Genomic DNA, 27,019 nt, shown 5'->3' on the forward strand with positions numbered 1-27,019 from the left:
ATGTTGTTGAGGGATTGAAGCCTCAGACTGGGTCAGGCCTGGTGAACTTGAAAGGTCTGTGCGGTCCATCATTGTGGTCAGGAGGGGCGAATTGGATGGTAGTGCCTCGCAGCCCAGCCCTGTGCCTTGCAGATCATTCTGGAGCCTGCATCCCTCGTGTGAGGCACTGAGATCTGGGGGCCACACAGGGCAGGGGATGCCAGATTTCGAGGGGCTGCAGTAGCTTTGGCAGGAGAGGATTAGTGGCTGCTGACTCGTGCTCAGGAGATCTTCGAGGAGATACCCCAAGAAGCCATCTCGGAACAGGGGGAGGTGGGAAAGCTGGTGGAGTTTAGTTGCATAGAAGCATGGCTGCTCCTGCTCAAGTGGAGAACGTCTGATAGATTTATAAAAATAGTTCCTTCGTTCACCACCTTGTGTTCACAGCTGCCTTCCCGGGGTCTGGAGCACTGCTGGTATGTAGAAGGCACTCAATAGATACGTGTGGAATGAGTGAAGGAATTCATTAAGGATTGCCTACTATTTTCCAGGCACTGTAGTAGGTGCGCTGGTCTGCTGCTCTATAGAGCTGACCCCAGGGTGTGGGCTGGGGGGGCTGCACACGTGTTTCATTGGCCCCTGTGATTATTGCCTTCATCTAATAACACATTTGTGGGGCTTGGCCAAGGTTGCATTTTTAATGTTTTTGTTTCCCAGGCCAACAGCTGATTATTTTTACAGGACTATTTTGACGCAGGCAAAAAAAAAAAAAAATTAGATTAAAAACAGAGCATTTATTCCTGTGCCCTATCCTGGCTCGTTTATGGTCAGCAGACATGAACTGCGTCCCTGGTGGACGTGCCCACGTGCTTTAAAGCTGACATAATAGCACGCTGTGTGGGAGTGGGAACAGGCACCCATGTGCAGGATCATTAACCTTTACAGGTAGGAATCTCCCCGCCTTGTCCGGGGCGGGGGGCGGGGGGGGTGTTAAAGGCCAATCTGTGTGATGGCGCTTTGGGGTGGAATTCTGTGCCCGAGGCAGTGTGTGTGCGTATGTATCGCAATGCCTTTCCTGCCTCCCCCTACCCCCTTTAAGCTCTGGAGGCCTTTGGTGAAATGAAACGTTAGGTGGAACCCCAGGAGCGCCCCACAACACAGTACAAGCGGATCCGCTTTGCCCGAAATGGACCTGGGCCCCCTTGCTCGGCGTCCGACCACCCGCCCGCGCACGTCCCTGCTGGAATCCCAGGGCTCCCCGAGGCCCTCGAGGAAGGGTCCGCACCCGTGTAGTCATACACGTTCGCGGTCACAGATGCTCGCCTGTCCCGGGCTGTGTACTCACGCCTCTTCTCTCTCCCCCCTCTCTGCTCCCTCTTGCTGCGTTGCCCGGCTCAGGCGGGCCTCATCCGCACCGATAGCACCGACTACTTCATAGAGCCCCTGGAGTGGGGGCAGCAGGAGAAGGAGGCCAGCGGGAGGACACACGTGGTGTACCGCCGGGAAGTCGGCCAGCAGGAGTGGGCGGAGCCTGGAGGGGACCTTCACAATGAAGGTAGGCACTGGGCGGGTCCCTGAGCTCCGCCTCCGCCACGTCCCGCGCGCGGTCAAGTCCGGGCCTCAGTCTTCTCCTCCGCGAGGTGGGACTGGACCGTGTATACCAGCCGAGAAACCCCAGTGGGGCTTAGGGACCATTACAGCTGGCGGGTGAGCTGCTCGAGCCCCCCTGAACTGTGGCCCTAGGGACTCCGGAGGTCTCTGAGGGGCTCCACATTGCTTTGGAAGGCTGTCTTCCCTGCCCAGCAGAAGGTGCAATGGTTGCAGTTAGCTCTTCCCCCTAAAAATTCACTCAGCCCGTGGGAGCCACAGGAAGTGGCTTAGGAAGCCACTTAGGGCTTAAGGAAGCTTAAGGAAGTTCTTAGGGCGTTTGTAGGGAGACTTCCAGGTATCAGGGCACCAGAGGTAGGTTTGTGTCCCAGAGCCCATTTTTATTTTTATTTTATTTATTTTATTTTTTTTTTTTGAGAGAGAGAGAGGGAGAGAGAGAGGGCGCTTGCATGAGCAGGGGAGGGGCAGAGAGAGAGGGAGAGAGAGAATCCCAAGCAGGCTCCATGCTGTCAGTGTGGCGTCCTATGCGTGGATCAGTCTCACGACCGTGAGATCATGGCCTGAGCCGAAGTCAAGAGTCGGATGCTCGACTGACTGAGCCACCCAGGTGCCCCCAGGAGACCATTTTTTCTCCAAATGTTTATTTTTGAGAGAAAGAGAGAGAGAGCAGGGGAGGGGCAGAGAGAGAGGGAGACACAGAATCCGAAGCAGGCTCCAGGCTCCGAGCCGTCAGCACAGAGCCCGATGCGGGGCTCGAACCCACGAACCATGAGATAATGACCCGAGCTGAAGTCAGTCACCCAACCAACTGAACCACCACCCATGGACCCCCCCCCCAACAGAGCATTTTTAAATCCTGCCTCCAACACTGTCTGCTGTGAGACCCTAACCAATTGACTAAAATCTCTGAACCTATTTTTCTAATCTGTAGAGTAGGGATGGTTATTATTGATCTCTTAAGATTGGGTGTATTAGCGATAGTGGGTATAAAAATTCCATCATGGAGCTTGGCACGCAGCAGGTGTTTGGTGAACGATTGTTCTTACTACAGTATTGTTCTTAGGGTAACCAGTGACACGTTAGGGTGAGAGCCCCTGAGAGCAGGGGTGTCCTGGCACCCTGGCTGTCGGCACAGGAGCCCGCATACCACCAGTACTCGGGGCCCATGCTTGCGTGAATGAACCAGTGGATGCTACGCGTGCTAGTCTTGGGCCCATGGCCAGCTTCATTGTCCAACTTAGTTTTGTCCCAAAGCCCCCTTTGGCCAGGAGGACGTGAGAAGGCTTTGGGTGGAATCTGGCCGTGAGTGGACCACCCCCTCCTGCCAGGGCCCCGGTGGGGTTGGGCATAGCGTGAAGGAATGCGTGGAAACCAGTTGTCCCCACATACACTACCTCCTTTGAAGTACCAGCTGCTCTCCCGGTGCCCCTCTTGAGAGAAGCCACGGCACCAGAGGCTGAGCTGAGTGGTGGAGGGCTCTGCAGGCCTGGGGTGGGGGCACGGGAGCGGGGGGCAGGGACTTGGTGGAGTCTCGGGGGGGGGGGGGGGGGGCTGGGGTGAATCTCAAGGGCAGAGTGGGACGGCACCGTGCCTTCTACTGTAGCTGGGAAGAAGGACAAGTCTCACTGGGCTCCACTTTATCTGAGGCCAGCTCTGAATCAAAAAGCATAAATCTCCCCTTTTGGGGAGACCCTGGAGAAGTGCTGCTCCATGGCCATGGGCCTGGAACCAGCCACACTGCCTGCCGCCACGGTCAGTGGCAGGGAAACTCAAACCGCTGCGCTCACGGAGTTGGCGTTCAGGCCCAGGAAGGCTGCCGGGGCTTGCGTCATCAGGCTTCTCAGCTGAACGTCATGGGCCCATGGGTGATGCCATGCCTCAGGCCCATGCGTGTCTTTCCTTAGAAAGACAGGTGGCAATGGAGGGCGTTTTGGAAACCTGGGACACTCACTCACTGTTCTTTCAAGACCAGCGGTGTGTCTGAGCCCGGTGAGTAGGTTAGCATTTCTAGGTGTGTCTGTCGCCGTTTATCATTCGTGATCAGGACAGAAGGTTTCACTTCAGGGGTGGGTATACTTCTTGGCACAGAGCAATGCCTCAGAGGCCTAGGCCAGCCGGTCGGAACCTGCTTAGCTGCCAGCAAGTGGGCTTTTGAGAAGTCTGCCTCAGGCCAAGCACCTTCCTCCACCTCTGTCTGCCTCCATGCTGCCCAAGTGTCAGCCCAGCTCAGGTGTCCCCTCTCTTGGACCCTCGAGCGCTCCGGATTTCTCCCAGGACTTCTTCTTGTCCCAAATAGGCTGGGGGGTTGGGGGGAGGCAGTTCCTGGAGGACAGATACCGAGTCTTTGTTCCTTCACGTGAGCTCTGCTACTCCCCAGGATATGTCTGGCTTTCCTCAAGGGAGGAGAGGAGGTGTCAGAAGACCCATCAGATTGGTTTTCGAGCTGAGCTGTGGCCTGTGGAAGGGCTTCAGGCACCTGGGCTCCACTGGAGAAGTATCTGACATTTGCCAATGAACTTGGGGGCACACTAAACTTCAGAGTCTGGAGGTAGAAATTCCCTTGGCTGGATCTCCAGGTCTAGCTGGTCCCCACCCAACCCCTCAGAGACTCCCCCATGGACACTGCCTGGGCCTCAGGGGCTGTGTCCTGGATGCTGCTGTGCTCCTAATGCTGCCCTTTCCCTCCTCAACCCATGGTCCCGCTCTCAATAACCCCTTACCACCCTACAGGTCCTGCCCGAGGAGGGAACAGTCTGCCTCGGGGCCATGTGCACCTGTGGCCAAAGTTCCAGCTCTGTGGCAAGGGAGGGGGGGGGCAGGCATCGGACAGCAGGGCGGCCCATCCTTTCAGGGGAAGCCTGCCAGGCTGGGGCTTGGGGCTAGTGCTGCTGCTTTTGTTTTGTTTTGTTTTTCTTTATTTTAATTTTTTTTAAACGTTTATTCATTTTTTGAGAGACAGCGCGAGTGGGGGAGTTGCGGAGAGAGAGACACAAAATCCAAAGCAGGCTCCAGGCTCTGAGCTGTCAGCACAGAGCCTGATGTGGGGCTTGAACCCACAAACCATGACATCATGACCTGATCCGAAGTCGGACGCTCAACCGACTGAACCACCCAGGCGCCCCAGCGTTTGTTTTTTTTTTTTTTAAGTTTATTTACTTTGAGAGAGAGACAGGGAGTGAGTGGGGGAGGGGAAGACAGAGAGGGAGACAGAATCCCAAGCCAGCTCTGTGATATCAGCGTGAACATGGGGTTCGAACTCACAAACTACGAGATCATGACCTGAGCCGAAGTCAAGAATCAGATGCTAACCGACTGAGCCACCCAGGTGCCCCCTCTTTTTTTGTTGTTTTAACTTGAGATAAAAGCCATCATTTATATCATTTTCAAGTATACATTTCAGTGGATTTTTACTATGGTTACAGTGTTGTGCACCCATCACCACTATCTGATTCCAGAATGTTTCTGTCGCTCCCATAGAAAGCCCTGTGGCCCATTGATTAGCAGCCACTCCCCTTTTCCCCCTCTCCAACCCCCCTGGCGACCGCCAGCCTACCTTCTGCCTCTATGGATGTGCCTCAGGACGGCTCACGTAAACGGCATCACGCAGGCCTTCTGGGACTGGCTTCTCTCGCCCCGCGTGTGAGGTTCAGCCGCGTGTGGCTCGTGGCATTACTTCACCCCTCCTGGTGGCAGGGTGGTCTTCCACTGCACGAATACACCACAGTTTGTTTATCCCTTCGCCTCTGGGTCGGCGTGGGTCGTTTCCGGTTTTCGGTTATTAGGATAACGCCGCTGTGAACGTTCACGGACGAGTTGTTGTGTGGATGTACGTTTTCAGTTCCCTTGGGTATGTAACTGGGAGTGGAGTTGCTGGGTCCTGTGGAAACGCCGTATCTGTCTTTTGGGGAACTGCCAAACTGCTTTGCAAGAGCGGCTGCACCATTTCACATTCTCGTGGGGCGTCTTGGGTGGGCTTCTGGAAAAACCCCCCGGGGGCCTGCCCCCCCCACCCTCCCCTCTTGGAAGGTTACCTGTTTCTGGCCTGAGAGACAGAAGAGGGTGTGGGGGGCACCTCTCCAGGGCCTATGGTTGACGTCAGTAGGCCCTGCCCAGTGCTCCTCACTGTTATTGCTGAGGGGGAAATCCGGGCGGGCCCTGATAGGGTGTGATCACGTGAGGGTGGGAGCCCTGGGTTTCCATTCTGGGCTTCTGCCATTAACTTTCTGTGTGACCTGGGATGAGTCAGGTGACCTCCCTGAGCCTCCCTTTGACAGGCCTGTGGCTGGGAGAGCCGTGAGGGGTCACGTCCACCTTTCACTTGCAGCCTGTCAACCTGTGGGCACTGCTCACATGTTGGGAGTGGCCGCTATTTAGTCTCCCTGCTCCGTGGAGAGAGCGCTTGCTCCTTCTCCTCCCCTCCTGGGGGGTCTCCTTCCCCTGTCCCAGGCATTTGCCTCTGGGCTCTGTACTCACCATTGGGCTCAGGCACCAGGCCGCCGGGAGTGCTTGTGTCAGGCCTAGTGAGGGCAACACCGGCCCGAGCCCGGCTCCCCAGGCTGTGCATCACTCGGAGGGCTGGCCGCGCGTTTCTGGTTTCTCCACTCAGCCAGTGCGCACACGCTTTTCCAGCCCTTCAGTCTAGTGCTTTCCTTCCTTTGCACTTGAGAGCCCCAAACCAAAGGGAAGAGAAAAAGAAACCATAGCAGGGTCCCGTGGTTCCCTGTTGCCCTGTCCTCAGATTTCAGTTCCTGAAGTATCCATATCGATAGAGGCTTAGAGGCAGATCTTGGGTCTCTGCCAAGGTACCTGTTGAATCGTCCCCAAGGGTCACGCATATTGTGGATGGTTTCACCCCACACTTGCTCGCAGTGGGTTTTGCTAATACAGTTCCCGCTGCTGGGGACCCTCTGTTCCCCGTGTTCCAACAGGTTGTCTCCCGCTCCCCGTCTGGCCCAGCTTAGGTGTCCCCTCCTCCAGAAGCCTCTGTCAACCCCCCAGTCCTGGTTTGGGTCTTGGTGTGGAAGCCTTCCCTCGTCAGTTCTCCTGTAGGCCTTGAAGTCACTGTACTGTTACCATCTGGTTCTTTCTCTGTCACCCAGGGGAGGCAGTGGGTTCAAGGGCGGGGCTCCCACCTTTCCCACTCACCTACCATCCACCCACCAAGTAAGTATGAGGCCCCTCCTGCAGTCATTCCCCTTGACACATGCTGGGGACGTATTGGTGGCATTTTCCTATCCTTAGTTCCTGTCCCACTCTCTGGAGGGTTCTCGCATAACTGGATATTCTCAGAAATTAATGGTATGGGGCACCTGGGTGGCTCAGTTGGTTAAGCATCCACCTCTTGGTTTTGGCTGAGGTCATGATCTCATGGTTCGTGAGTTTGAGCCACACTGACAGGGAGGAGCCTGCTTGGGATTCTCCCTCTCCCCCACTGCACCACTCACTCTCTCTCTCTCTCAAAAGAAAAGAAAAGAAAAGAAAAGAAAAGTTAATGGTACAAGTGTCAGAACTTCAGGGTAGAATGGAGGGGAATCATGAAATGTTAAGGCTTTGGAGTCTTCTCAAGAGACCCCAGCCTCTTATCTGACTTTCTTAGTGTGGGGGAGGAAAAAGAATTTTCCCTTTACCCTTCTAGGTTCTGGCTGAGGCACCCTGTAATAAAAGACAGATTAACAAAGATAAAGCAATCAGAAGTTTTTTTTTTTTTTTTTTCAACGTTTATTTATTTTTGGGACAGAGAGAGACAGAGCATGAACGGGGGAGGGGCAGAGAGAGAGGGAGACACAGAATCGGAAACAGGCTCCAGGCTCTGAGCCATCAGCCCAGAGCCCGACGCGGGGCTCGAACTCACGGACCGCGAGATCGTGACCTGGCTGAAGTCGGACGCTTAACCGACTGCGCCACCCAGGCGCCCCAGCAATCAGAAGTTTAATTACATGGATACCTTCTGTGTATGTGGGAGAGACTCAGGAAAATTGAGTAACTCCCCCAAATGGTCCAAGCCACCACCTAACATCAGCTAAAGACAAAAGAAAACGTTGGTGGGTGGGAAGGAGCGGTGAGTTGATGGGAGGTTACCAGGAAAACACAGCAAACAGGGGCAAGGTTGTTATGTGGGTTTAAGTCATTTCCCTCTCTTTTGATAAAGAGTTTCCAGAGATTTAGAGTCATCCTTCTTCCTGGTGCAGGGTGGGAGACCCCCTTACGAATGGAGATTTCCCTTAAAGGGTCACTTCTCAATTTCCAGAGCTTTTCCCGTGTCTGCTGTTTCTTAAGAATAATCAGCCTGAAATAATCCTCACACCACAGAGACGTATTTTGGGGTGGCAAATTCTGCTCCCCTTCATTGGCTTTTCCCACCGGGTCCTCATGAACCCTTAACTCCACCGCCCCAACAAATGTTGCTGCAGTTTATTCAGACTATGGTGCAAATGACTGATAACGACTTAAGGTGCTACCTTTTTAAGTAGCAGCACCGATGGTGACACTTCAAAGCCTGGTGTCTTGATTCAGACAGACCTGGACAAGCTACTCTGGACCTCAGTTTGTTTGCCTGTATATTGGGGGCAGTAACCTGAGAGTTGTAAGAATTGGATTGGATTGGATTAGACTGGAGGTCAGCGAACTAAGGCCCACCATGGGAAATTAATTTTTTTTTAAGTTTATTTATTTTGAGAGAGAGACAGAGAGAGAGAGAGAGAGGGAATGCACACAGGTACGTGTGGGGGAGGGTCAGAGAGAGAAGGGGACAGAGAATCTCAGGCAGGCTCCCCACTGTCAGCACAGAGTCCTGCCTGGGGCTTGGACTCACAAACCCTGAGATCATGGCCTGAGCCGAAATCAAGAGTTGGATGCTTAACCGACTGAGCCACCCAGCACCGGAAATTAAGTTTTACTGGGACAGAGACACACTGGTCTGCTTTGATATTATCTGTGGCTACTTTTATGCCAAACTGAATAGCTGACTGAGACTGTAGGACCCATAAAGCGTAAAATATTCACTATCTGGTCCTTTATAGGAAAAGTATGACAACGCTTAGATTATATAAGTTCATAGCTCCTAGTTAAATGCATCTTTTGCTTTTTGCCGAAAGGCAAAGCAGTGGTGGTGAAATTTTGGGGGGCTGGCGATGATGGAGAGAGGGACTTGAGGGGACATATCCAGGGGTTCCTAAAATGCCCTGCATGGGCTACAGTAACACCAGGATTATTTTCCTTTACTGAGAAGTTCCCACCTACTGCCCTGTTTGATTTAAAAAATTTTTTTAATGTTTACTTATTTTTGAGAGACGGAGAGAGAGACAGAGCACGAGCAGGGGAGGGGTGGAGAGAGAGGGAGACGCAGAACCCGAAGCAGGCCCCAGGCTCTGAGCTGTCCGCACAGAGCCCGATGCGGGGCTCCAACTCACGAACCTCGAGATCATGACCCGGGCCGAAGTCGGACACTTAACCGACTGGGTCACCCAGACGCCCCCCCACGTTTGATTTTTACAGCAACCTTCTGGGTGAGAGATCAAGGAGGGCTCATCCTGTGTCACGGGAGGAGTGAAGGGGCAGGGCTGGGTCACGCGGGGAAGATAGGGCTGAGTGGGACCTGGGACCTAGGCCTGCGAGTCCAGGCGAGGTCCCCCTTCTCCGTGTTCCTCGCCTCAAAGCCTCAGCCGTGGCCTAGCTCCTGGAAAAGGGCTTTTGCCCCCGAGGTGGCAGGTGTGGGAGGAACCCTCACGCTGAGTCGGCTTCTTACAGAGGCAGGAAGAGGGCACACGTGACGGGGCACAGCGGGCTGGCGGGCAGCCTCTGGGCGACAGCTTCTCCTTCGGCTCTGACCTCTGTCTCTCTTCCCATCCCGGTTGGCAGCCTTTGGCCCGGGCGACCTCCCCAACCTGCTGGGCCTGGTGGGCAACCAGCTGGGCGACGGGGAGCGGAAGCGGCGGCATGCCAAGGCGGGCAGCTACAGCATCGAGGTGCTGCTCGCGGTGGATGACTCCGTGGTGCGCTTCCATGGCAAGGAGCACGTGCAGAACTACGTCCTCACCCTCATGAACATCGTGAGTGTCCTCACGTCCCAAAACGGGGCGGGGGGGGGGGGTGGGCGGCCACCAGTGTTGCTCAGAACATGATTTCTCTCGGGCCTGGTGTTGTCTGATGGATGCACTGCTCGCTCCCTAGCCCAGCAGTGACCCAAGCCTGAGCTGGCCTGACACCCGCCCCGGGCTGAGAGGCCCGTAGGCCGTCGGCGCCGGCCCCTGGCAACCCGGGGCCTGGGGCCAGTGGGTTCAGGGCTGGGACACATTCAGAGCCTGAGGCAGGCGTGGCCAGGGGCTTTGCTTGCCCAGGAGTCGAGGGGCCTTCCCTGGGACTCCCCTTCTGGAGAAAATGCCCGATCCCAGGCCGGGAAGATTGGCCAAGGAGCCTTCAATCTGCTGGTGGGGGGGCCAGATCCCAGGTCCCGAAGGGGGACTTTGTTTGGTGCACAGGGAACAGAAAGGTGGTTGTGCAGATTGACGTCTTCACCTGCCTCGGTAAGAGTTTCCGGAGACTGAATCATCCCCCGCTTTTGGTACAGCTACGAAACACCCTCACAGGCGGACATTTCCCTCATACATGTAAATGTCTCCCATGAAAGGGTAACTTCCACTGGGGTTTTCGGAGCTTCTCATATGCCTGCAGTTTCTTAAAAATAACCGTCTTATGGGGCGCCTGGGTGGCTCAGTGGGTTAAGCGTCCGACTTCGGCTCAGGTCATGATCTCGCGGTCCATGGGTTCGAGCCCTGCGTCAGGCTCTGTGCTGATGTCTCAGAGTTTGGAGCCTGTTTCAGATTCTGTGTCTCCCTCTTTCTCTGACCCTCCCCTGTTCATGCTCTCTCTCTCTCTCTCTCTCTCTCTGTCTCAAAAATAAATAAATGTTAAAAAAAATTTAAAAAAAATAAGCTGCTTATGGGGCTCCTGGGTGGCTCAGTCGGTTAAGCGGCCGATGCTTGCTTTCGGCTCAGGTCGTGATCTCACGGGTTCGTGAGTTTCAAGCCCCACATTGGGCTCTGCGCTCACAGCTCAGAGCCTGCTTGGGATCCTCTGTCTCCCGCTCTCTGCCCCTCCCCCACGCACACTTGCTCTCTCTCAAAAATAGATACATGTTCAAAAAATAATCGGTATGCCAAAGAGGCATCTCTTGGGGCGCCCACACCGGCCCGCCTTCATTGTTCTTGGAGCTGTACTGTCTGTGTGTGTGTGTAGAAGTGGTCCTTCGTCTAAGCCTCTGAAGGGGTGGGTTGGGGTCTTGTCTTATACTTTTTTTGAGCCCCAGCTGAACACAGCGCAGTCCCGGACCCCTAACGGGTGATGGGTATGTATGGAGTGGGTGAGTGGGTCAGTGAAGAAGCAGGGGACAGAAAGGTAGCAGGTTTGTGTCCATAATACGGGTGTAAAGAAAAGGGGGGTGGGGCTAGAAGTCAGATCCAATTACACTGAGCCCCAGGGAGGGGGGGACTGCGCCCCCGGCCTCCTCTTTGTTGGGATATGAATTCTTCTGTCCCTTAAGGAGCCTGACGTGTGGGACTCTTAAGAGCAAAGGCTACCACGTTGGGCTGTTTGTGAGGCAGGGCAGGTGATTATGAATATGGACACACCCACCTCCCTGGAGCCCTTGACCTCCCGCCCAGACTCTATAGATGGTTAGCCCAACCTGAGGCCACACAGCCTAGTACTGATCCCATCAGTGGGAAAGCAGGGTTGGCCCCTGGAGCCAGCAGGTGGGGGCAGGGGAACCCTTAGGAAGCCCTCAAGTGCTGGGAGCCTGGGTCTTGGGTCCAGAGCGGGGGCTGAAGACCCCAGGAGTGTGAGCCTGTGAACCAGACCCCATTTACAGCCCCAGAGTCCTTCCGTTTGCTAAAGGATACTTTTCAGGAAAAGGTCAAATCCTGACGCTCATACAGAAATAAAAGCGGGCAAGTGTGAAAGATTTTAGTTTACTCACTCATCAGGGAGGGAACCAGGCAAGTGTTAACCAGCCTTTCAGAAGAGAACCCTTCTGAAAGAAGGACCATTCTGAAAGAATGGAAACATTTACGATCAGGGATTTTGAAATGAATGTGCAAACAGAACGAAATTGGCTTTTTCACGGGGTAGAAGAGATTCGTGCATCTATAGACACTTTGCGTTGTTATCAAGTATCCGGTTCTCAGTTGTAACGTAGCTTCTGTGGAATCAGATTCAGATAAGGTGAAAAGTGTCTTTTGGACACATAGTTTCTTTTTTTTTTTTTTTCCAACGTTTATTTTTTATTTTTGGGACAGAGAGAGACAGAGCATGAACAGGGGAGGGGCAGAGAGAGAGGGAGACACAGAATCGGAAACAGGCTCCAGGCTCTGAGCCATCAGCCCAGAGCCCGACGCGGGGCTTGAACTCACGGACCGCGAGATCGTGACCTGGCTGAAGTCGGACGCTTAACCGACTGCGCCACCCAGGCGCCCCTGGACACATAGTTTCAAGCAAGGTACACGTTATAATTATTCTCCGGGCTTGAGGCCTGGCCAGGGTCCCAGGTAGAAAGCCCTTCCCGGGGATGGCAGGGAGTCTGGTGGCCCGTCCGACTTACGGGCTGCGTCTTTGTTCCTGAAGCTAGAAGGCTAGCAACCTCACTGGGGACACACCCCTGGATTCTGGCTGTGTGACCATCCTAAGCGACTAAGTGGTGGGACCTCCCCCACCTCCCCCAAGAGCTGGCCTCGCCACTGTCTCTCCCTTTCTAGATTCTGGCCTGGGAATAGGGGTGAGGAGAGAAGGCCTGGGCGGGAGTGGTGGAGGGTTGGGAGTCTGGGGAAGACCAGAGGCTCTCTTTCATGGTCTGTGGCCTCCTGTCTGGGTGCCTCCAGTGAGCATTCTGTTGCTTTCTTTCTCCTTAAATGTGCGTTGGTTGGACTAAAGTGTGAGCAGGTCAGCAGGATCTGGAAGGGTGGGACAGGCTTCCCGGAGCCCTGCTTCCCAGCTGGCCTCACTCTCCAGTGTTGATGGTCGTGCGTTCATTGGTTCACAGCCAGGTGCGTCCCCCGTGCTGGGCATTGGGCATGATGGGAGTGGATGTTAGTCCGGTAGGGTGCTCTCTCTCTCTCTCTCTCTTTCTCTCTCTCTCTCTCTCTCACCTCCCTATTTGTCCTCTTGGTGATATAAGCCAATAGGAGCCAGGCTTTCTCTCCATGGCAGGAAACAGGCCCATTGGGCCACCCCAGGCCCCACACTTCCTGCTCCCAGGACACAAAGGCAAAGGAATCCCCCCGATGTTTCTAGGGAAGGCTGGCCTGGGTCAATCAGGTGGCTGTCCTTGACTAATTGCTATGACTGGAGGGTTGGCTTGGGTCCCCAGGTGGAGCCCAACACCTTGCATGGGGGCGAGGTGGAACAGAATCTCTTCCTAGATAGTGGGGAAGCCAAGCATGCAGACAAAAAATGGCTTCTATAGTGGAGGGCTCAGAGGAGTAGAAAATGGGGTCCCTGCCCTCAGAGCCTTTACCTTGCTGTGTGTCCCCAGACAACTGCAAATAACATCCCCTTGTAAGTCATTACCGTCATTGAGCAAGCACTGGGAGCCAGACTCCTTGTAAATGTGACTTCATTTACTCCAGTCTCCTGACTACCCCGTGAGAGGTCTGGCTATCCTGTCTGCATCTGTTCAAGCCACAGGCCTGGGGTCTGAGGCCTGCTCTGTCACTTTGGAGCCAACCCTCTTCACATGGCCTCTGCATAGAGGTCTGAAGCCTCATGCCTGGTAGTGCTGTCTCTGGCTGGTGACCCAGATGTCAGGGAGGAAAGACAACTTTCCCTCTATCCTCTTAGGTTCAGTTCCAGGGGCTTGCAATTTAAACCGATGAAAGATCATCATGTGCAATACGTGTATTTGTGGGGATGCTTAGTGATGAGTCGCTCAAAGGGGTGATTTGAATTTGTAACTTATATACCTAAGGGGAAAGAGAGTTGACAAAAGGCTTGTACGGTTAGGACAAATAGGCTTATTTAGGAAAGACAAGTAGGTTTTTAGGAGAACAAATGGGAAATAACGTTTGCGGTTACACTTGTTTATACTTTCTGTCCTTTTTTATGGTGATGAAGTTGCCCAGGAGAGGAGGGGGAAAGTTAGAAAGTGATGGGGAGGGTCTACAGGAGCTTGTTCCCCAAGAAGAATTGGGGGGCTTGATGAACCATACAAGGCGGATGGTTCGCCATAGGGGGATCTTCTGGGAGGTTGCGTTCTGATGTCGCAGGTGCGGAGGGCAGCCAGCGAGAGCTCTGGCCCACGTTGGTGAGTGGATGGGTGGCCAACCACCTCTCCTCCTGGGGGACCAGCAGCTCATCCTGTCCATTGTGTGGGAACTTTATTTGGCTGGGATGCTTGAAGCTCAAAGCACTAATTTCCTGAGGGATTTCACGCAGCCAGTATAAAGGGTGTCCCTTTGCTGTCCCCTTAAAGTGCCTGCCGGCCTGTGACCATTTCTGATCCTGATTTGCGGGGCCGGGGCTGGCCTAGCAGGATCAGGGAGAGATCCGATTCCCGGGATGTATGGTCCTATTGTGCTAATCCTGGAGGAGGGGGAGAAGCCGTTAGTGAAACCCTCAGAACCATCTGATGGGGCCCTGCTCACTGGCAGCTCTCAGGGTATCCTGCCTCTCAGTTTTCCTTTGCATTAACCTGGGGATGTGCTATAAATATTTATGCAACTGCACATGGTGGCAAGGACTCCCCCCCCCTTCCCTCCCTCACATGCTCGTGGGCCCTTGAGGGACTTTATTTGCCCGTGCCTCAGTTTACCCATCTGCACCAGGTCACTCTCCTTAAAGCGTCTTCAAGCCTCAGGATTAGGGAACCATTTGAGAGCTTTGAAACATAAGGAGCAGTTTTGTTCAGCATTTGGTGAGTGCCTAGTGTGACAGACCTTATTCTAGAAGCTTTGGTCTGGCGGCCAAAACAAGCCTCAGACCACGGAGTAGTTTGGGAACCGTTGAGGCCGGTGCTGAAGGAGCTTAGAGGAGGCAGCCGTCCCTGTGGACTGGAGGGAGAGGCTTGAGGTTTGGAGCTGAACCAGCCTGGGGGGAAAGGGTTTGGTGAGGTGGATCATCGTCGTATGGCGGGATTGTAGACGTAGGAATGAGGGGGCAGCCAGGCCTGCGGAGACCTCTCAGGAGTTTAGCTGTGGCGGGAAGGTCCCTCGGGCGGCAGCATGGGCTCTGGCATGGAGAGGAGGGGTGAAGAACATTGCCTGATGGTGGCACTGGCTTGGATTTGGGGGGAGGAGAAGACGGAGCCTGAGCCTCCTCGAGCCTTCTCGAATATCACAGTATCGTTCCAGCACCTACCACATGTCCGGCACGGGGCTGAGAACTTCACAGACAGGCTCTGTGAATCCTCACAGTGGCCTTACGCCAGTGACATTCCTTTGACCGCTGTGGCTCTGAGAAGCCAAGCGACTTGGCTCGGGATAGTAAGTGGCAGAGTTAGGATTCGAACCCAGATCTGTCTGATTCCAAAATTCATGCGCCCCCTCCCCCTCCCACTGTGGTAGAACCAGGGGCGAAACAGCTCTGAGGAGGAGGGAGAAGGAAGATCGTAGCCTCCACCCCCCGGCCTCTTCCCGAAATGGGTCTCCGTAGCTGAGCCAGGATCCTGAAGCTTCACCCCCGGGCCTGCTTCCTGCTCTCGGCTCCTGGCTGTGGCCAGGCTTGCCAGCCAGGGGCATGGAGAGAATCAGGCACTGTCACCGAATCTCTGCGATGAGGACTCTCTGGGACAGGGGGATGCAGGCATCCTCAGAGGGCCCAGAGCCAGAGCAGAGAGAGGGCCCAGAGCCAGAGCAGAGACAGGCCCCTTTATCGGTCCTCACTGAGCCGTTCCGCAGCCGGATGCCTCTTTCTTGGCAGTCCTAGGCTCCCTGCCCACCCTGCTCTCACCCCATCTGGCCAGGCTGACGCCACAAAGGTGTTGGGCGTGGTTGCCGTAGAGATGTTGGCCGGTGCCTCTGAGAGGGTCCTACCCACTCTGACCTGCTTCCGGGCCCCTTCCTGAAGCCTCTCCGATGCTCTGCTTGGTGCCCCTTCGAGGCCCAGGAGGTTTGGGTACAGATGACTGTCAGACCAGGGCCTTGGTGGCCTCAGCCTGGGAGGGTGGCGGCGTTCTCTTGGCACATAACTGTGTTAAATATTCATCATAAAGGCCAGTTTGGAACGCCACAAAAACACTGCTTTCGTGCTGACGGAGAGTGTTGCTTTGCCAGACGTTTTCCGTTCGGGCATATGTGAGCCTCCGAGCAGCTCATCCTCCCTGCTCGTTGGAAGCACACAAATCCTCCTCCTCCCTCTCTTTTTAGGCCTTTCTCTTGTCTTGTCTCACCCTAAAATGCTTTCCACTGCTTTTTAGGGCAATCCGAGACCCCCCCACAACTAGGAGCAGAATCTACTTACTTTGAGGTAGTGGTTCTTAATAGGCAAGTTTGCTTCCCAGGGGGCACTGGGGAAGGTTTGGAGATATTTTTGGTTTATCGCAGCCGGAGGGGATGGGATGCTACTGGCTGTCTTGAAGGAGGAGCCGGGGATGCTGCTAAACATCCTCCGGTGCACAGGACTCCCCGCAGCCAAGGTGGCCCTTGTGGCAGGGAGTCCTGCCCTGAGGTATTAGCTCCAGTCGCCATATTGCTTTTTGAAAGCAAGCCCCCTTGGGCAGAGAACAATGCTTAACACAGAGGCGTGGATACTGGGATTCCTGGCAGGAGAGACACAATAACAATGAGGACAAATACCCTTCCTGGTAATGAGAGATTTATGGTCGACAGAGCACTTTCATACCAGGCATCTCGGTCGCCATATTGGAGGTCACGTTCCTGAAATCCTGTATTCCTGGGCTGACCTAATGGACCTCTCGTCGGCTCCCCAAGTGGGAAGTAGAAGTTCTGAACCAAGAGAGGCCACTAATCGAGCACATATGTGTTCCAAGCCCTGTTCCAAATGCTTGACATTTGCCTCACCTTCTGTCCTCAGGCCTCTCTGCAAGGTTTATCCGTTCACACTCAGATGGGAGAGTTGGGCTCAGCGAGGTGAGGTCACGGCAGTTGGGGTCTTTCTGGGCCTCCACGGTGCCTCTCTTTGCACTCAGACAGGCCGACCTGGGGCATAAAGGCGGCTGCATTATGGAGACAGGTTGTGGGGGATAAATGCTGGGGACTCGTGAGCCGCTCCCTGGCCCGTACTCAGTGTCCCAACCTGGGGGAAGCCGAGGCCCAGCTCTGGCTACTGCATAGGCCAGCCGGGGGGGTGGGCAGGGATCCTGGGCTGCAGGCCGCACAGTGTTACTGGGGTACACCCCCAGAGAGTGCACACATGCACAGATGGAGTGCATGTTTCCACGCACATGCGTGTACACGCACACACAGCCACCCATATGTGTAACCCGGCTGTGTGCACGTAGATGCATGTACCACACCAGACCAGGTGTACCCACGCGGAGGAGGTCACACACTACGTGTGAACACATCACTTGCCACGTTTCATCAAAACTGAACCCATCGATTGTCAGATGCTCTGTTACTTTACGCACTTAAGAAACAGAAAAAGTGCTACCCGTTAAACCCTGACGTGGTGTTTTCGTATCACTTAGAATTTTTATTTGTGCTCGTCGGAAGAACTCTTTCAACCTGATGGAGGCTTAGATTTTCGTCGTGTGTTACTCACGTGCGCACGTAGATACGATGGTGTGACAAAGTCCGGTATTCCCATCACTTCTTCCATTCCGAGTGTTACTTGTCAGAGTCGCTTTCAGCCACAGAGCCGTCCGCGTCCGTGTTTTCTGCACGGCATTGGCTCCTGTGCCGTCTGGAGCCTGGGTGACGCTGCGGGAGCCCCCCCCCCACCCCCCGCCCTTGCCTCTGGATTTTCTCCAAGCCAGAACCTGTTCTGCGACTTTGATGTGGGTGCCTTCTTGATTTTACTGCAAGGTGGCAACGGAGGTTTTCTTTTTTTTTTTATTTAAAAAAAAATTTTTTTTTAACGTTTATTTATTTTTGAGACAGAGAGAGACAGAGCATGAACAGGGGAGGGGCAGAGAGAGAGGGAGACACAGAATCGGAAGCAGGCTCCAGGCTCTGAGCCATCAGCCCAGAGCCCGACGCGGGGCTCAATGCGGGGCTCGAACCCGCGGACCGCGATGCGGGGCTCGAACCCGCGGACCGCGATGCGGGGCTCGAACCCGCGGACCGCGAGATCGTGACCTGAGCTGAAGTTGGACGCTTAACCAACTGAGCCACCCAGGCGCCCCCGGAAGTTTTCAGACAACCAGGACTCCCATTCCTTTCTCACCCCGTAAATGGCCTGCTGCCAGCAATGTCAGGGCGTTGCAGTGTCCTGTGAAGCCACCAGGAGTCACGTGAGAGTCTCGCTTGCACGGACAGCGGTGACAGCACACTGTCACCGCCACCTGGCCCCCTGTGACGGTCAACGGGGAAAGGAGAACATCTCAGACGCGTGCCACGTGGTGCTGGTTGGAGCGTCTGGTCTGCAGAGTTGCCTCGTGCTCTCGATGAGAGGGGTCGGAGCTGGGGAGACACGGGGCTAGTTCCAGGGCCTGGGACTAGAAAGGGCAGGAGAGGTGACTGTTGGCCAGGCCGCACCTTCAAGCAGGGCCACCCCCGTTCTGTTCAGGTTCAGAGGCCGGAAGCGACCAGGGAGGGCACGCGAGCAGAGGCTGCTTCCTTTCCCGTGGCCGCCGTGCTCACGCAGGCTCGGCCGTCACTGTGGGCCTGCTTGTCTCCCGGCGAGACGGGGGGGGTAATGACTCCTTGGAGCTCCTTCGAGGAACAGTTGGCCGTCACAACTGGAGCAGAGAACGTCCAAGGCGAGCCTCCCGTGTTGCCAGAAAGTAAGGAAGTGCCCAACACACAAAAACAAAACAAAACAAAACAAAGAACCCCAGAGCCAACAAGAAGGGTGTGTTAAAGGGACACAGGAGCCAACTGAAGGAAAGAGCTCCCAGGGGCCAAAGCTGGGACAATTTGAGCGACCAGGTTAATGTCGCGTTGAAGTATAACCCAGAGTATAAAAACACACAGCCATGGGTTCATACTGATAAATAAGCGACAGAATAAATGAACAGCTGGGAGAAGGATTCTGAATAATTGACGTAGGCACTCTGCCCTCAAGGAGGTGACTCCCACTCCTGAAGCTCAGGCTGTGCCCGGTGACTTTGTCCTGAAGCGCACAGCACGGGGGCCGGGAAGGAGAGAGTATGTTACGCAGGAGAAACCTGGCAAGCGCTGTCCCAGCAGGCCCTAGACGTCAGCATTGTCGGTGACGGGTCGTGCTGGTGGCGGGTGCCCTTGACATCGTGTGGGGAAGATGGCCCTTCACTCCTGTGGCCTTCCTCCCCCCCCCCCAGGCCCGTACCGCGCATCTAATCATGAGACAGACATCAGCCATACCCGAAGTGAAGGATGGTCTGCAAAATGCCCCACTGGTATTCCTCGAAACTGCTTAGGTCATCAAAACCCAGGAAAGTCTCTGGAACTGTCAGGAAGGGCAAACAGTCTGGAGCAGCCCAAGGAGGTATGGCAGCTAGACGTAACCTTCTTCTCTTTTCAACTGATATATATTTTTGATTTTAGAATAGTTTCAGGTTTACAGAACAGCTGCAGGCCTAGTCCAGAGAGTTCCCGAGGGCCCCACTTTGTTCAACATCTGCCATTACCATGGTACATTCGTCACAACTACTGAGCCAATACTGATGCGTCATTGTTAATGAAAGCCCGTATTTGTTTCAGATTCCCCCTATTTGCCCCTAAGGTCCTTTGTTTTTGCTCTAAGACCGCATCCAGGGCACCAGGTTATGGCATGCAGGCTGTGGCTGCATCAGCCGTTAGGTAGCAGTCACTGCCCTCTCCTGTTTGAGCATGGGGTGGGCTTGAGACCCTGGGGTCATGCTTTCTCAGCACGGCCCCTCCCTGTTTGAGACCTGCCTGAGCCAGGCTGGTGGATAGGATGCTCCAGAACTCCTTGGGAGCAGTGTTCCCTAGCATTGTGGGAACTTGGGGCTGGCTGGGGGGCCACTCTCTGCTGGACCCCTGTCCCCGCACTGCCAAGGAGAAGCCCATTTTGGCCTGGTCCAGAAGGGAAGGCTGCCAGCTGCACCCCCCCCCTCCCCACCACCACCATGGGCTCCCCAGGGGCCTAGCTCTCCCCGCCAGCCGCAGTGGAGCCCCAGGCATTTCTGCTGTCGGTACCTGGGGTCTGATCCTCCCTTTGGGCTGGAACACAGATCCAGAGTTCCCAAACCCCCTTCCCTTCTTCCTGCTCCCTGGGTTTGGCCACAAGGCCCCCGGGAGGCCTGGCCATGCAGGGTTACAGCAGAACAGAGAAGGGGCTCTCGCGACGACTCCCTGGCTGGCCGTGTTGCTGTTTACTGGATGTGGAAACCCGCTTTGCTTATCTTCTCTCTAGGCCACAGAAAGCCCACTCCAGCCAGCCTGCCACAGGAGCTGGTTCTGGAAAAACAGCTGTGTGGAGTGGCTCAGAGTCACAAAGCATCAGAGTTTAAATCTGAGCCTTCCCACTTTCCAGCTGGGTGGCCTTGGGCAAGTTACTTAACCGCCCTGAGCCTTGGATTTCTCACCCGTGAGACGGGAATAATTCCTCTCTCCGTAGGCTGGCGTGAGGTTGTATGCAAGCCCTCACATGGTGCCCGGCACGTAGTAGGTGTTCAGGGAATAGCGGCTCTTTCTCCAACCCTCGTGGTCTCTAGCTTCGGTTACATTATCACGGACCTTCTCCCTTCTGCTGTTCTGTGCCCCCTTGACCAGAGAGAGTCCTGACGTTTGCTTGATTTTCTAGTATATGCCCAGTGGCCGTCCCAAGCCAATATCTGATGTGGAGCCCTACCCTGGGGTCTTGGCAGGGGATGTTGACCTTGGCTGAGGTGGGGAAGAAGGACACCAGACATAGCCTTCTTTTCTGCCCTGTGGGCGTCTCTTGATGTATCCCGCTGGGACCCACAGCCGCGGGAAGTCTCCCCAGGGCTGGTGCACGGGCCTGACCTTTGGCATTGGGAGGGTGGAGGCCGACAGCCAGTTCTTGAGCGCACAGCCAGATTAGAGCCTGCCAGGGGGCCGCCCGCGCGAGGGCCGGGGTCCTGGGCCTCTCAGGAGGCTGCACCTCTTGGCTGTGGCTCCCCCTCCTGGCTGTGGCTCCAGCACCAGCTCACGGCTGTGGCTGGGACCTGTGTGCCAGGGCACTTCTGCAGCCCTGTCCAGCCCCCTCCTTGGCCTGTGGGAAGGGTCAGGACAGCTTCAGCTGAATCAGAGCCCTACTCAAGGGCTGGGGGTGATGGGGGTGTGTGCAGATGAGGGTGCCGGGGCACCCCAGACAGACCCCACTAGGGGATGTGGAATGGCAGGGCCAACCCCACCTTTTTTTTTTTTTTAAGTTTATTTTGAGAGAGAGGGAGAGGGAGCGCATGAGCAGGGGAGTGGCAGAGAGAGGGAGAGAGAGAGAATCCCAAGCAGGCTCCACACTGTCAGTCCAAGGCCCGATGTAGGGCTCGAACTCATGAACCGTGAGATCATGACCTGAGCTGAAATCAGGAATCCGATGCTTAACCGACCGAGCTACCCAGGGCCCCCCTCCTTTTTTTAATGAGGGAATAAGGGTGTGAAATAGAATTACTTTATTTTTATCTCCTTATTTAGCATAAGAAAAGACTAGACTTGCTCATTGCTGAACCCTGCTGCTCTCAGAGCTTCAGAACTGTTCACCCACTCTTACACCCTGGGCCACCTGTTGGGGATCACTTTCCACCTTACTTTCCTGCAGACCTGCAGACAGTGGGGTCTGGGTGGCTCCGTTTCTGTTTCCTTGATTGACAATGGCTTCTTTCATCGTCGTTCTGAAAAGCTGGTTTGCTGGGCCCAGGATTGTGGGTTGACGGTTTCTTTATCTAGGGACTTTGGTGCTATTACTTCAGCGTCTCCCCTGGTCACTGCTGACAACCTACCCCTAACTAGATGGATGGTCCTTCCTTGGCAAGTGGCCTGTCGTCTCTCTCACCGCCTGGAAAGTTTTCTATTTGACTGACGTGAGCACGGAGAGAAGCCCCCTGAGAGACCGTGGCCGCCATCTCTCCCAGGGAAAGGAGCAGATACGCCCCGTGGGACTTCCAGAGAGAGACTTGAGGCCAGTGGAGGAGGCGGACGGGAAGGTTCAGTGGGGCTCACGGCGCCCAGAACTTTCTAACGGGCTAGCACACACGTTGCTGGAAGTGTGGGAGCGTGGGCTGGGGAGAGATTCCCATCGCGTGGGGGGCTGGCCTCAGCTGCCCTGATTACCACCGGCCTGGGGCTCTCTCGACGGTTCTGCATGACTCCTGCCTTTCTCTCCCCTGCCCTGAACCTCTGCCCATCTCCTCCGAAAGGCCCGTGACCTTCTCCAGCGGGACGCGTTCTGGGTCCTCCAGCAAGTCCTCCTGACCCCTCCCTCCCACATGTACACCACCTTCCTTTCCCCCAGCTCCTGGGGTCTAGGTCACCCGTCCCTGAAGCATTTGGTTGCCAGATTAGTTCAGAGTGCTGTGCTGAGTGGGGTCTCTCCGGATGGTGCGTCCCCCTTCTCCTTGCTCAGTACTGCATTTAGGCCAGTTACCCGGAGTGGGAGGTGGCATCGGAAGGCCCCGCTCAACCCCCACCAGTGATGGACACTCGGGCTCTGATCCTACTTTTTGTTCAGGGAGGCAGCAGCCTCCTCCCCAGTCCCACCGCGAAGACTTCCCCGTGTCCTGGGCCGGAGATGCCAGCCATTGGAGCGGGCGTCACTGGGGGCTTTGGTGGGTGGCTTTGGCCTGCTGAGTGTGGGGACAGTAAGGAAGGATTCGGGCAGCAACCTGCCTGGCCCGCTTTGGAGAGAGACAGAGCAGGAAGACAGTGGCCCCCTGAGAATTTCCAAAAGCCTAGAGGCCGTGCGGATGCCTCCACCCAAGCATTCCAGCGACTGATCTCTTTTCCTGCCCTGGGGCAACCGGTGGGGTTTCCATGTGTACATGTGGGGCACAGATGTGTCTGTGTGGAGCGTGCCCTGCTTATCACCCCATCTCTGGTCTGCTTGCCCGCAGGGCACATCAGGGAGGTCTGAGACACTGACCACGTAGAAGGCCACGTTCTGAGTTGGAGGGGCTGAAATGTCAAGGTTATTTAAGAGTTACTCCGGTGCAGATTATTTTGGCAGAACAGGAGAGAATTCTTAGGTTGGACTTGTTTGGGAGAAAGTGTGTGTGTGGCCGGTCGGCACCCCCGTCTTCCACCGCACAGTTCTCCTGTGACAGCCATTAGGATCCCCATTCTACAGAAACAGAAACAGAGGTGCCAAGGAGTTGCCTGATGTGCCCTAAGCCACAGAGCTAGGACCCGAACCCGGGACTCTGGCCCCCAGTAACTGCATTGCTTCACCAGTGCTGTGCTATGACACTGACCCACCCAGCGAGTCACTGAGCGAGTCTCGGGGGTTACGTCCAGCTAGGGGATTAATTATCTAAGTCGTGGCCCATCATACGCAGACATTAGAGATGATACTTTTTTTTTAAAAGTTTATTTCGAGGGGGGAGGGGCAGAGAGGGAGAGAGAGAACCCCAAGGAGGCTCCACACTGTCAGCAGAACCCGACGTGGGGCTCGATCCCACGAACCGTGAAATCATGACCTGAGCCAAAACCAAGACTCGGATGCTTAACTGACTGAGCCACCCAGGCGCCCCCTAGAGGTGATGCTTTTAAACATACAGAATACTGTTTCATGAAACAACCAATGTGTTAACGGTATATTCAGTATGATTACTGTTTTGTAAATTGAGCCTCCCCCTCCCCCCCCGCCCGCCCACCACACACACACACACACACACACACACACACACACACACAGATACACATCCAGCAAGAAGCACGTTAACTGTGGTTATTGTACATCTGGCGGATTGTAGTTTGGGCAATTTGATTTTCCTCTTTCACCTTTTTTTGTACTTTTCAAAGTTTACAGGGTGAAATGTTTTATATTCAGAAAAAAAAGTTAAAACAAAAAAGCTGGAATTGTTCAAGGGGCATCCTTAGGAGATGGGCACTCAGGGGAGGGTGAGCTGCCTGTCTCTGGGGGTGGACAGACAGAGCCTCATCCATCTGTCATGGACACTGTTCCGGGTCTCCTGATTCGGGGAGTAGGAGGGATAGCATTCTTTGGCGGCCTGTGCGGGACACTGTCCCACGGACCCCTGGGCCTGTGGGAGAAGGGAGTTTTCCAAGGCCATGGTCCTCAAACTTGACCGTGGCTGCGCATCCCCGGGGATTGTGTTCAGATTACAGACTCTGACTTGGGAGGTGGGCCCGAGACTCTGCATTTCCAAGGTCCTCGTGTACTTTCCTTTGGATTTGCCGTGGAAAAGTGCCCGGGCACTACGGAGCAGACAGACGATTCCGGTGGCAATTGGAGGGGTACCCAGGGGCTTGAGGATGAGCGACCCGGGCCGGGGGACATTTGTGGAAGGACTCTCCTGAGCCGTGGAAAGATGAGTCTTTGTCAGAGGGCTGAGTGTGAGGCCAGCCCCTCACGCTTGGCTTCGTGGAGAGAGTGCACAGGTGGAACTAGGCGGGGCAGGATTTGAATCCCAGGTCTGCAGCAACTTAGCGGTGTGGCCTTGGGAAGGTCCTTTTGCCTCTCTCTGCCTCAGTTTCTTCGCCTGTACAGTAGGGAGAAGAATGCTGCCTGAAAAGGCCATGGTGAGGATAACACGGGTCAGGTACCTGGCTCAGTACCTGCTGTGTGGTAGGCTCTTGACAAACGTTTGCTTCCCTTAAAATTGCATGCTCTTTTCTGCTTGCAGGTGGATGAGATTTACCACGATGAGTCCCTGGGCGCCCACATAAACATTGCCCTTGTCCGCTTGATCATGGTCGGCTACCGGCAGGTGACCACCTCCCTTCTGCAACTGGCAGGGTTTGGAGGGAGAGGGGGTGTGGGGCTGGTGCATCGGACGGGCTGTGGTGTGGGGAGGGGCTGGTCAGCCTGTAGGAAGCATTTTGGTCCCAGAATCGGAACCCTGAGACCGTCAGAGTTGAGGCTTCAGGGGCAGAGGCATTTGGGGATGCTAAGCGGGGTCTGGGGGATTCCCTGCAGTCTGGAAGCAGGCAGTCCTATGCCCTGGCAGCTGGAGATCCCTCTCCTTGAGGACCCCACGCAGAAATGGGCTCTGAGCCGGGCAGTGACCGCGAGACAAGTGCTGCTCTGGTTGGACCCTGGGGCCCTGGGCTCTGCAGTCTTAGACCGACTGGTGGCTTCTTCTCCCCCGGGTGGGGGTGGCAGCAGCACCTTCCTCCAGGGGCTGTTGTGAAGATTAGATGAGACCACGAACACAAGGCACAGAAGTGCTCAGAACTACCCCCGCCTTGCAGCTCGGTCGAGGGATGCGAGAGAATGCGTGTTGAGTTCCCCGCAGACAGGTGTCCCGGCGCAGGGCCTGGCACACGAGTGTTCCCCGAAGCGGGAAGCGGGAGGGCTGTGCGCATGCACAGCGACCTGGGGACAGGCACCGCGTCCCACGGGCCTCGGTGTCCTCTGCCACCGGGAGGGGAACGACGGGTGCCCGCTGGCAACCCCCTCTCTGTTGACGCTCTTGGCCCCCGCAGTCTCTGAGCCTGATTGAGCGGGGGAACCCCTCTCGCAGCCTGGAGCAGGTATGTCGCTGGGCACACTCTCAGCAGCGCCAGGATCCCAGCCACGCAGAGCACCATGACCACGTCGTCTTCCTCACCCGGCAGGACTTTGGGCCCTCAGGTACGCAAGGTACTGTATTGGCTGTGGCCAGGTCTTGCAGCTGCAGGGCAGAGGCCGGGGCTCGGGGCTGGGCTCTCTGGAGCCACCCGAGGAGCTCTGAGGAGCCACTCAACAGAGAGGTTCACGGGCCTCTGGAGAAGGACCTGGCCCATCTGGATGGGCAAGCTTTAGAGTGGTTTCCTCGGGCATCAGGGGAAGTGAATGGGTCCCCGCTCTGGTCCCTGCTGTCTGGGTCGAGCCTGCGGGTGGCCGCGAGTGGTCAGGCTTACTGTCCCAGAGCCTGGCTGCGGGAAGACCTGTCAGCATCTTCAAGATGCTTCTGTTCCCCAGCCCCCCCACCCCCCACCCCCGTATCGATATGGGCTCATCACAGGCCTCGGGGCACCCAGCAGGTGCCTGTGTGTGGACACGCTCCACACCTCTCTGTGCAGCGACCCCAGCTCACTTCTTCTCCCCTGGTCCTCCCACCTGCCGAGTGGGGAAAAACCAGTTGCTGCTTTCCCCCATTCCAGCCCGCCACAAGGGCTGAGGGAGGCCTGAAATAGATGCCTGTGGTCGTGCGTGCTCTGCAGACACGTGAAGCTTTGGTCACTCGCAGTTTTCCCGGTGGGGAAACTGAGGCACAGAGTGGCGAAGAGGCTTGCCCCTGTCCTCTAGCAGAGACGAGACAGATCTGCAGCGCTGACTGGATCTTCAGGCTCCGAGTTGAGGGCTTTCTAGTTTTTCCTGGTCTGATTCCAGAAGGGAGTCAGCTGGCCATGCCTCTATCCAAAGCCTCCTTGTCTGAATGCCCGAAGTGTCAAGTGTGGGGTTTGCTCTCTCTCTCTCTCTCTCACACACACACACACACACACACACACACACACACGTACACACACACACACAGATATATATGTACACGGATCACATAGATACACACGCTTAAGCATGCGGATACATGTACGTACTTACACGTGCGTGCTCGTGCACAGACACATGTGGCCAGACGTACCAACACACGTGCAGGTGTATCCCCACGTCTCACGTAGAGTAAACCTCAGAACTCCAGGACAGTAAAGGCCCCAGGAAGCTCCTTCACACCGCAGCCTCTCATTAGAGTCCCCCGAAGCGTCTCAGATAAAAGAGCATTTGAGCACTTCTGAAGACCGGGTAGAGTCGTCTGGATAACCGCAGCCCCAGGCAGGAAGTGCTTTCTGCCCTCACCCCTTCTCCGAGGTCTTTCCCAGCTCAGCCTTCCCTCCCAGCCTATAACGGGGCCCCAGGGAGGCTGGGAAGCAGGCCCCTTAGAACGCAGGCCTCGTGGGGTGGCCTGGGTGGCTCAGTTGGTTAAGCGTCTGATTCTTGATTTCGGCTCAGGTCGTGATCTCACGGTTCGTGGGATTGAGGCCCACGTTGGGCCCTGTGGTGACAGCGAGGAGCCTGCTTGGGATTCTCTCTCTCTCTCTCTCTCTCTCTCTTTCTGCCCCTCACCCATGGACATGTGCTTTTTTTCTCTCTCTCTTCAAATAAGTAAATAAAAAAGAATTCAGGCCTCGCACACAGTAGCTACTTAGCAAACATTACTGGGGCTGCTACGTGCAGCCCCCTGCACTGCCTTTCTGTGTGG

At 55.5% G+C, this 27,019-nt stretch overlaps 1 protein-coding gene across 1 annotated transcript in view; it reads left to right on the forward strand.

Annotated features, from left to right (window-relative positions):
• The window catches only part of ADAMTS14 (ADAM metallopeptidase with thrombospondin type 1 motif 14), an 81,517-nt gene that overhangs the window by 22,458 nt on the left and 32,040 nt on the right, over window positions 1-27,019 (forward strand). The window contains exons 3-6 of the mRNA XM_040485059.1: window positions 1,378-1,534; window positions 9,445-9,635; window positions 24,464-24,547; window positions 25,266-25,413. Coding sequence (XP_040340993.1) covers window positions 1,378-1,534; window positions 9,445-9,635; window positions 24,464-24,547; window positions 25,266-25,413 — 580 coding nt within the window. The remainder of the gene's footprint in view (window positions 1-1,377; window positions 1,535-9,444; window positions 9,636-24,463; window positions 24,548-25,265; window positions 25,414-27,019) is intronic.

The sequence above is a fragment of the Herpailurus yagouaroundi genome, unplaced genomic scaffold (assembly GCF_014898765.1).
Source record: "Herpailurus yagouaroundi ecotype Mexico unplaced genomic scaffold, PumYag 163, whole genome shotgun sequence".
In the NCBI taxonomy this organism is placed as follows: domain Eukaryota; kingdom Metazoa; phylum Chordata; class Mammalia; order Carnivora; family Felidae; genus Herpailurus; species Herpailurus yagouaroundi.